Raw genomic sequence first — 10,991 nt, 5'->3', positions numbered from 1 at the left:
CCAGGTCCCTAAATTCTTTCCCTAATTCCCTGAGTTCTGTCTAATGTCTGGCCGTGGGTCTTTTCATTTTTCTATTGTCTAATAGATGAAGCCTCTGAGATGACATTTCTGCTAGGTTCCTCTCTGCAACATATATGTTGGTTTAATGTTCTTGTGGAATGTATACAATTTACCCTTGTTCGTTCACATGCTGATTTCTCTGCCCCACTCTCTGGTTTCAATCTGGACGTTGCCTTGTGATGATTATTCTAAGCATCATCTATCTCAACTTTGTGTAAATATGACACCATTTGTTCTCTATTGCCATCTGACGGGGGAAGTAGCCTTACCAGGCCACAGAGGAAGACATAGAAGCCAGTCCTGATGAGACCTGATAGACTAGGGTCAGATGGAAGGGTAGGAGGACCTCCCCTGGGGGGAGGGGCTGGGGGGAGGACATGAAAGGAGAAGAGGGAGGGAGGGTGGGATTGGGGAGTGTTAAATTAATAAAAAAAATTAAAAAATATTAATACACATGCATATTAGTATATTAATAGGTACTTTTTTTTTACAAATTTTATTATTTTTTATTTTCTTTTTATTAATTACAGTTTATTCACTTTGTATCCCAGCTGTAGACTCCTCCCCAACCCACCCAACAACTCCTCCCCTCCCTCTTCTTCTATGCCCCTCCCAAGGCCACTGATAGGGAGGTCCTCTGACCCTAGTCTATCAGGTCTCATCAGGACTGGTTTCATTGTCTTCCTCTGTGGACTGGTAAGGCTGCTCCCCCCCTCAGGTGGAGGTGATCAAAGAGACAGCCCATGAATTCATGTCAGACACAGCCCCTGCTCCTATTACTGGGGAACCCTCTTGAACACTAAGCTTCCATGGGCTACATCTGTGCAGGGTTTCTAGGTTATCTGTATGCATGGTCCTTGGTTGGAGTATCAGTCTCAAAAAAGACCCCTGTGCCCAGATTTTTTGGTTCTGTTGCTCTCCTTGTGGAGATCCTGTCCCCTCCAGGTATTTCTATCTCCCCCTTCTTCCATAAGATTCCATGCACTCTGCCCAAAGTTTGGCTATAAGTCTCAGCATATATTTTGATACCCTGGTGGGCAGAGTCTTTCAGAGGCCCTCTGTGGTAGGCTCCTGTCCTGTTCCCTGTTTTCTCCCTCTCCAACATCCAACCAGTTTGCTTTTCTGAATGAAGATTAAGTATCTTGCCCAGGGTCCTCCTTCTTGATTAGCTTCCTTAGGTGTACAGATTTTAGTTTGATTATCCTTTATTATATATCTAATATCCACTTTTAAGTGAGTATGTACCATGTGTGTCTTTTTGCTTCTGGGATACCTCACTCAGGATGATCTTTTCTAGTTCCCACCATTTGTCTGCAAATTTCATGATTTCCTTGTTTTTAATTGCTGGTAGTATTCCATTGTGTAAATGTACTGGAGCATTTACATAGCCTCTCAAGGCCCCGCTCCCAGCAGTCATCAGTTGTCTTTAGGTTCTTGGCTGGGGTTGGGACTTTGTGACTAATTGCTTTTTATTTACCATTGTGTAATAAATCACAACTTATTCAGTCACCAATATCAAAAGATACTCAGTTATATCCCATCTAGCACTGGTATGCATTAGCTTACACTGAATACCCACAGTCAAGTCTTAGTATAGAGAGATACATTTGGTTTGTTCACTAAAGAGGAGCAGAATGGATAATTACATAGTACGGATATCTTCAAATATTTAAAAAACTTGTCACATGCTTTCCAAAGTGATTTTGCCCGGCCAGAGTCAATTCTGGGGCCTTTCTTAGAGTGAAAAAGGGCCCTGTTTTTCAAACTTCTGCATACCATTCCATTCCAACCAAAACACATGATTTACCATTCCCACCCCACTGATTGTGCCTGCATGTCCCAAATGCTCCACATCCTCACTAGTACCTGGTCTCATCGAGCACGTTAAGCACAGTACTGTGTGTATGCATAAGAACATTTTAAGTCGTGTACATTCACTTAATTTTTCAGCTCTTCGGTGATACATAGTAACTATACAAAAACAAGCACACTACTTACATGATTGGTAAGCACATATTGTTAATTTATACTGTTTTCCACTGGAATATCAAATAAAACTAGAAGAGGGATCTGCTAAATGAGGATGCTATGATGCAGTCTTCGCCTTGGCATTTGTGGACATTCCCAGGATCTAAAGTACTGCCGTTTTCTTTCTTTCTTTTTTTTTTTTTTTTTGAATACTTGTAAGTTTTTAATTTCTACCCCCTCCCCATATATATAAAATGTTGCTAAGGATTTGGAGAAAAAGAAATTGTTATATATACATTTGTGGGAATGGGAATTAGTATGAGCACTATAGAGAATAGTAGGGATACTTATAAGAAAACAACAACAACAAAACACACACACACACACACACACACAAAAATAGATCTACCGTTTGGTCCAGGTATCACATACTGGAGTTTATCCTTTGGGGAAATGAAGGAACCTCATCAGGGACATGTGCCCTCATGGTCGTTGCTGCACTGTTCACAATGGCCAAGATATTGAATCAGTCTGCATACCATCAAGAGATGACTAGGTAAGAAACATGTGATGCATAAACACCTACACAGAAATAGAATATTTTTCAGTTATCAAAAGAGTGATATACTATACTTTACAGTAAAATGGATGGGATTAGTGGGTATTAACATAAAATAAGACAGATGCAAAAAGGTAAAATCTGCATACGCTTTTACGTGAGAATGCTTTAAGAAGGCAATTGGCATATATAATAATGATTAGGAAAAGCAGGTAAGAATAGAGGAGGAGAACATGAGGGTGGGGAGAGTGGAATATCAGGTATCCAAACACAGCAGAGAGAAGTTTGTAAGTTCTACTGAACCAGATGTGTGCATGGGGTGGGAGGCATTACAGTCCACAATAAGCTAATGTTTTATGAATAACAAAACTCAAACACAAGGTCTCCAAACACGAACTTATGATAAAGAGACAGGAATGTTGTTTCCTCTGATATGCTTTGCACATATACACACCTGAAAATATTATATCATACCATATAACTATGTAAAACAGTTATATCTATCATTTTTTATGTTTAAGGAGGTATCACTATTAACTACTACAGTTTAACTGTTAAACACTATTGTGTATGAACCAAATTATCACAGAACGCCCCATCGTATGTATAGTTACAATAACTGTTTTTAAATATATAAAAAATTTCCTCTTGAAACCCCCCAAAGTTTTCCAAATCACCTTACAGAAGGAACTTAGAATTAGAAAACATAATACAATCTAGAATTAAGCATAAATATGTGTATTGGCATAATTGAAATGTATAAACACACTGGCTTTCTTGATACAGAGATAGCTTTTGCCTTAAAAACTATAAAATTGACTTTTTTTTAATTTTATTTTTTTCTTATCAGTTACATTTTATTAACTCTGTATCCCAGCCGTGTCCCGATCACCCTGCACAAAACTAAAGTCCAAGTGGATCAAAGACCTCAACATAAAACCAGATACTCTAAATCTGTTAGAAGAAAAAGTGGGGAACAGCCTAGAACTCATTGGCACAGGAGACAACTTCCTGAACAGAACACCAACAGCACAGGCTCTAAGAGCAACAATCAATAAATGGGACCTCATGAAACTGAAAAGCTTCTGTAAAGCAAAGGACACTGTCATCAAAACAAAACGCCTGCCTACAGATTGGGAAAGAATCTTCACTAACCCTTTATCTGACAGAGGACTAATATCGAGTATATACAAAGAACTAAAGAAGCTGAAAAGCAGCAAACCAAGTAATCCAATTAAAAAATGGGGAACAGAGCTAAACAGAGAACTCTCTGTAGAGGAATATCGAATGGCAGAGAAACACTTAGAGAAATGCTCATCCTCATTAGCCATCAGGGAAATGCAAATCAAAACGACCCTGAGATATCACCTTACACCCATCAGAATGGCCAAAATGAAAACTCAAGGGACAACACATGCTGGAGAGGTTGTGGAGAAAGGGGAACCCTCCTCCACTGCTGGTGGGAATGTAAACTGGTACAACCACTCTGGAAATCTATCTGGCGCTTTCTAAGACAATTAGAAATAGTGCTTCCTCAAGACCCAGCTATACCACTGCTAGGTATATACCCAAAGTTTGCTCAAGTACACAAAAGTACTGCCGTTTTCAATCTCAGTATTTGCACTAGGTTAGCAAACGCTAGGAACATTGCACAAAGGCATATTCCAAAGGAGCACTTACTCCTGTTTTATCATTTATTTTCACTGTCTGCTACACAATGAAGCTATGTTGCACACACTGTGGGGTTAGATCTATGACTAACTGTTTAATGTTTGTACTTAATGCTTTGTTTTTCTTCTGCTACTTTTGACACAGGATCTGGTGTATCCCTGGCTGGCCTTGATCTTTCTGTACTGCTGAGGGTGACCTTGAACTTCTGATTCCTCTGTCTCCATGTCCTGAGTGCTAAGACTGGTAATTCCGGCTTATGTGACACTGGGGATCAAAATCAGGGCTTTGTACCTGCAAGTCCAAAACTATCAACTGAATTGCTTCCTGCTGCTTTTTGTTCAGAATGAGAAAGAAAAAACAAATCTAGATTCTTTGAACTTCTGGCCACGTCAGCTATTCTAAATTGAAACTATCCTACTGCACTGGGTTTCTGTTCACTGTATTCAACTTTTGTAGACAAAACACTTCACTGAAAGGTTAATATTAATAATTTTATAAAATATTATAAAATAACTTAAATATTAAATTAAAATAATATAAAGTAATTACATTAATATATTAGCTATACTTTCTAATTCCCAATAGCTGTGATTTTGTTTAATCTCTTTAAGGTGATTACTAAGGTTAATATTTAAGGTTAATATGAAGCTGTGTTTGTGTTGTTCTGTGATTCCAGAGCAGAAATGTATTCACTTCTGGTAAAACAAAACAAAACAAAACAAAACAAAAAAACCCTCAACTTTCAGTGTACTTTAAATATGACCATGATCAAGGAATACTGTATGGAATAAAAATTCTTAAAGTGATACATTTTTTCTAACGTAGAATAGGTTAAGGATAGAAAATCAACACATTTTAACTGTGCAGTGTTCCCCATGGATATACAAACTGATGCGATTACAGAAGATATATTTTAGTGAATTCTATTTTAATATCTATTTTAACAGAGAAAGTTCAGAAACTGTTTCCTCAATAATTTTAGTAAACTTTGAGATATGTACATGTCTTGTGGTAGGATTATGAAGCTGAACTCTTTCAGCCCTGGAGAGTAGATACAATTCCATATTGACAACTCAGAAAGTGATAAAGAGTATATCTAACTTCTCATGGTTCGGTAGGAAAAACTTAGGACAATTTGAGAGCTGCCCATACCTTGTTCAAATTTGTTCTAAATATAGATCTTGTTTTCACAGTGCTAAATTTACACCCTCTCCTTCAGAGACCTAGGGGACCTCTATCTGTGGTGCCCCAAACATACCATATTTTGTCCATTACTTGAAATGTCTCAAGAGAAAATAGTAAGCTTGTTACACACGCTCATTATTTAAACATAACACAGCTCTTTCTTAGTGGTAGCAGCCATGAATGGGGCTTTAAAACCATACAGCACTGGGGTGAGTTTGTGTGGCCCAAAGGAAGTAACGGCAGAGGATACACAAAATGCTACCGTTACACAGGGACTTGAACCTGAGAGCATTGAGTAGAATTTGCAGAATTCCTGAAGAAAACAGATTTCTAAGTTGTTTTCAAGAGAGAGAGAGGAAGGGGTAAAAATCAGGTGCTGTTTGGGTACTGGGAAATAGAGACTCCAGCATGCTGACAAGGACTAAAGATTATAGCACTGACAAGTTTATTTCTATATAATTAAAGAGAAACCTCTCTCCTTTCCACAGGTGGTAGAGTGCTCCTTAGGAAGGGGTAAGAATTTTTATCAACCAAAATGTGTTAGTTCAGGGAGAGTAAAGAATTCCTGTGACCATGTACCCCAGCTCAGCAACAAGGATGTTCCTAACACTGGTGAAATACGCTGTGATTTCAGCAACTTCACAGTCTCCCTAGAATATTTTATCTACCAGGATAAGCAATATTTCTTGAACCCACATTTACATATGTATTTATATATTTTATTTATGTAGATACATTATATATACATATATTATATATACATATACGTGTACATATATATTCTTACACTTTGTAAAATAATGTGAAATAATTATATGGATCTACTACATATACTTTCAATTCTCCAAAGCTATGATTTTTTTAACATCTTTATGGTGATTGATAACATCTAGAAATGACATTTGGTGTTTTTTAGATGAATTTTTATTTTTCAGTGTTTGCTTTAACAACAATTTGTTCTGATGTTTATTTTTAAGAGGTAAAACCTCTTCTTTCTGATCTTAGTCTATCAGTTCTAAGATCAGAAAGAAGAGGAGAACCTCCCCTATTAGTGGACTTGGGGAGTGGCATGCATGCAGAAAGGGGAGGGAGGGTGGGATTGGGAGGGGAGGAGGGAGGGGCTTATGGTGGGATACAAAATGAATAAAGTGTAATTAATATAAAATTTTAAAAAAAGAGGTAAAACCATTCAAAAGGAGGTTTGGGAATTTATTGACTAATTATTCCATCATACATTTTTCCATGCGCTACCTACAGTAGTGAACAAAACAGATAGGAATTTTCTTTCCAGAGTCACAACACATAATACCAACTGCTACAGAGATGGTAAAGCTAGAAAAGTCTGTGTGAAACCAAGGTTGTGGAGGAGACAGAAAATCTCAGCGTTACGGTGTTGAGTTGGAGGGTTGGAGGGCTTTGTGTTAATTCTGCAGACACGTGGAACTGTTGAATAAGGGGGTGAGCTGTTTAAATGACAAGCTGTCCAGAAGTTCATGTTTGCTGAGAAGCCTCAGGTAGGTGTATGTGGACTGATATGCTCTCATTTAGGGCAGTAGTGGGCACATCCAGTGATTTAAACACATTCTAACTGCGTAGCATTTTCCAAGAAAATAGACAGATGTTGTGTTTTGCCCTGAATTAGATGGAAGAGTATAGGAAGTAGTGAAGGGTGGCTAATTAATTATTTTTAATCACAGTTTATTCACATTGGATCCCAGCTGTAGCCCCTCCCTCATACCCAGCACCATCCTCCCTCCTTCATCTCCCTATGCCCCTCTCCAAGTCCACTGATAGGCAAGGTCCTCCTCCCCTTCCCTCTGACCCTAGCCTACCAGATCTCATCAGGACTGCCTGCATTGTCTTCCTTTGTGGCCTGGTAAGGCTGCTCTCCACTCAGGGGGAAGTGATCAAAGAGCAGGCCAATCAGTTCATGTCAGAGACAGTCTCTATTCCCAGTACTAAGGAACCCACTTGGAGACTGAACTGCCATGGGCTACATCTGTGCAGGGGTTCTAGTTATCTCCATGCATAGTCCTTGGTTGGAGTATCAGTATCAGAAAAGGCCCCTGTGCTCAGAATTTTTGGTTCTGTTGCTCTCCTTGTGGAGCTCCTGTCCTTTCCAGGTCTTACTATCTCCCCCTTCTTTCATAAGATTCCATGCACTCTGCCCAAAGTTTGGCTATGAGCATATATTTTGATACCTTGCTGGGTAGAGTCTTTCAGAGGCCCTCTGTGGTAGGCTCCTGTCCTGTTCCTTGTGTTCTCCCTTTTCTGATATCCATCCTGTTTGCCTTTCTAAATGAGGATTGATCATCTTACCCAGGGTTTTTCTTCTTGCTTAGCTTCATTAGGTGATTAGATTTTAGTATGTTTATCCTATATAATATTTCCAATATCCACTTATGAGCGAGTACATACCATGTGTGTTTCTGCTTCTGGGGTACCTCACTCAGGATGATCTTTTTCTAGCTCCCACCATTTGCCTGAGAATTTCATGATTTCCATGTTTTTAATTGCTGAGTAATATTCCATTGTGTAAATGTACCACAATTTCTGTATCCATTTCTCAGTTGAGGGACATCTGGGTTGTTTCCAGGTTCTGGCTTTTTACGAATAAAGCTGCTATGAACATGGTTGAGCAAATGTCCTTGTTGTGTACTTGAGCTTCTTTTGGATATATGCCTAGGAGTGGTATAGCTGGATCTCGAGGTAGCACTACTCCTAATTGTCTGAGAAAGCTCCAGATTTATTTCCAAAGTGGTCATACAAGTTTACGTTCCCACCAACAATGGAGGAGGGTTCCCCTTTCTCCACAACCTCACCAGCATGTGTTGTTACTTGAGTTTTTGATCTTAGCTGTTCTGATAGGTATAAGGTAAAATCTCAGAGTCATTTTGATTTGCATTTTCCTGATGACTAAGGATGTCGAGCATTTCCTTAAGTGTTTCTCTGCCCTAATTCTCATATAGAAAAAATATAAAAATATTAATAATTATTGGGATAGTTTGTTGTGGTATTCTGGGTTGTGTTGAAATTTTCCATGATTTATTTCATGTTAAAAAGCATTTTATATTTGATAGAAATGCTTTTGAAATGTTCTGAATTTCTGAATTAACACGTAAGCTCAAATAGAGAGATAACTAGTTACACTACAATAAAAAATAAAAAAAAAATGAGAAGCAACGTAAATTAGGGAAGTGATGTTTGCAGATTCAAACATTACAGAAGATACAAACACTGTAATACAGGTCCAAGGAAAACTGATACTTCAACTTGCTAAGGCTAAGTAATAACTAAAGAGCTCAAATGGGAGTTTTAAAAATGCTTTTCTTCCATAAAGAAACTAGAGTCCAATGGTTTTCATTGGCAATGTTTTCTACAGGTCTTGGTTCTCAAAGTAGAGGAGAAAGACGAGAAGTGAGTAGTCCTCGCACACTGGTTAGAGCTTACTAAAGACCGCATCCTCCTGAATACAAGAGCCTACGGTCACTTGGGTGATGATGGCAAGAAGACAAAAGAAGGGTAAACAGTTTCTGGTGTGATAGGCAAAATGATATATGTTTAAGCCTATCTATGTGTGATCACTATAAATTATATAAATGTGTACGATACTAATCCACATAGATTTGAAGATATATAACCAGAAATGTTAAAGATAAAAGCGAATCACTTTTAAATATAGATATTACAAAAATTTTTCTTTTTACCAGCAAGAAAAAAACAAGATATAATGGAAAATGCATGACCATGCTCAGTAAGTTGTAACTTTGTGTTTATTTTTTGCCTTCTCATATACAAAGATATGCTTTGATTTCTCAGATTTGGAAAATCCAACCTTACCAAAACTTACACAAGCATTTAGCCATGTCACCGGTATAACAGATTTGTGTAGTGTACAATCCTTGCCTTCTTTAATAAATATAACCCAGGAGATACCCTGAAAAGATTTCTTGGGTAAAGGGAATGTTGTAAGGATTTTACAAATTCAATGTTATTTAAACAAAGCTCACAATTTGGAAATAGATCGAAGGGTTAAAGTCAAGCACTAATGACTGACCGGTAAATATGAGACCAGGTATCAATAGAATTGACAGCATAAAGCCAAGCCAGGCCAGGGTGTGGACGCCAGTTTGCACTCTTAATTTAGTAATAAGCTCAGAAATATACAGGAGGGTAGAGGAATGTATTCTTGATACAAAATATACATTTTTCTTTATTATTTGTTATGAAAAAAGGTGCATTTATATTTTGTGTCTAGAAAAATACATTGCCCCTGCTGGCTTTAGCACAGGACTCCATTACCAGCACAGAGAGTGACATGTTCTCAACTGATCACCATGCATGGGGTCAACACTTCCAGCCTGACACCGAGATACTTGATCCTCAGTGGGATACCTGGATTGGAAGCTGCACACGTCTGGATCTCTCTGCCCTTTTGCTTCATGTGCCTTATTTCTGTCACAGGGAACTGCGGCCTTATCTACCTCATCAGCCATGAGGAGGCCCTGCACCGGCCCATGTACTACTTCCTAGCCATGTTGTCTGCTACAGATGTTTCTGGATGTAATACAATTGTCCCCAGTATGTTATGCATCTTTTGGTTCAGTCTCAAGGAGATTGATTTCAATGCCTGCCTTGCACAGATGTTTTTTATCCACATGTTGACAGGCATGGAGTCTGGAGTGCTCATGCTCATGGCCCTCGACCGCTATGTGGCCATCTGCTATCCATTACGCTATTCCACCATCCTCACCAACACCGTGATTACCAAGGTTGGACTGGCAACACTCCTTCGAAGTGTGTTACTCATGATCCCCTTTACTTTCTTGATCAAGCGTCTTTCCTACTGTAGAGGAAACCTCATCCACCATACTTATTGTGACCACATGGCTGTGGCAAAACTATCCTGTGGCAATATTAAGATTAATGCTATCTATGGTCTTATAGTGGCGATACTTATTGGGGGCTTTGATATGTTTTGTATCTCCGTGTCTTATGCCATGATTATCCATGCTGTGGTGAAGCTGTCTTCTGCAGATGCTCGCCATAAAGCCTTCAGTACCTGCACATCACACATATGTGCTATTGTTATTACCTATGTCCCAGCCTTCTTCAACTTCTTCACTCATCGCTTTGGGGGAACGGCCATACCCCATCATGTCCACATTATCATAGCCAACCTGTACCTGTTGCTGCCTCCTACCTTGAATCCAATTGTGTATGGAGTAAAGACCAAGCAGATTCGTGAAGGAGTGATCAAACTGTTTGTTAGACAAAAAGATATTTGAGTAAGAGATAAATCTATGCTAACAAAGTTTGTGTTTAACATAAATATCCAGAAAATTATTGAGGGAGAAAGGCATGCAAAATTCAAACCAAGAGCACAGTAGCAAATACAGGTATAGGTAAATATTCTGTCTTAAAATGCACAAAACAACAATGTTGACTACAAAATCCTTGATTTCATAGAAAGAAGACAGGAAACAAGTATGCTTTTACCATAGATGCGTTAGAGTTTATGGAACACATATAGAGCAGGGAAGCTCGG

The 10,991-nt window shown here is 38.6% G+C and overlaps 1 protein-coding gene across 1 annotated transcript; it reads left to right on the top strand.

Moving 5' to 3' along the window:
- The first annotated feature begins 9,780 nt into the window (after positions 1 to 9,780).
- LOC129669280 (olfactory receptor 52N2-like) lies at positions 9,781 to 10,731 on the top strand. Its single transcript, XM_055597443.1, has one exon. The coding sequence runs from the start codon at positions 9,781 to 9,783 to the stop codon at positions 10,729 to 10,731; it is 951 nt and encodes a 316-aa protein (XP_055453418.1).
- Positions 10,732 to 10,991: the final 260 nt, after the last annotated feature.

The sequence above is a fragment of the Psammomys obesus genome, unplaced genomic scaffold (genome assembly GCF_907164565.1).
Source record: "Psammomys obesus unplaced genomic scaffold, mPsaObe1.curated_primary_1811, whole genome shotgun sequence".
Lineage (NCBI taxonomy): Eukaryota > Metazoa > Chordata > Mammalia > Rodentia > Muridae > Psammomys > Psammomys obesus.
The sequence above is the reverse complement of the archived record's forward strand: the minus strand, read 5'-3'. Positions and strand labels throughout refer to the sequence as shown.

What these genes read in the sequence shown, in the direction of transcription:
- LOC129669280 (XM_055597443.1), top strand. Translation starts at nt 9,781, where the DNA reads ATGCATGGGGTCAACACTTCCAGCCTGACACCGAGATACTTGATCCTC.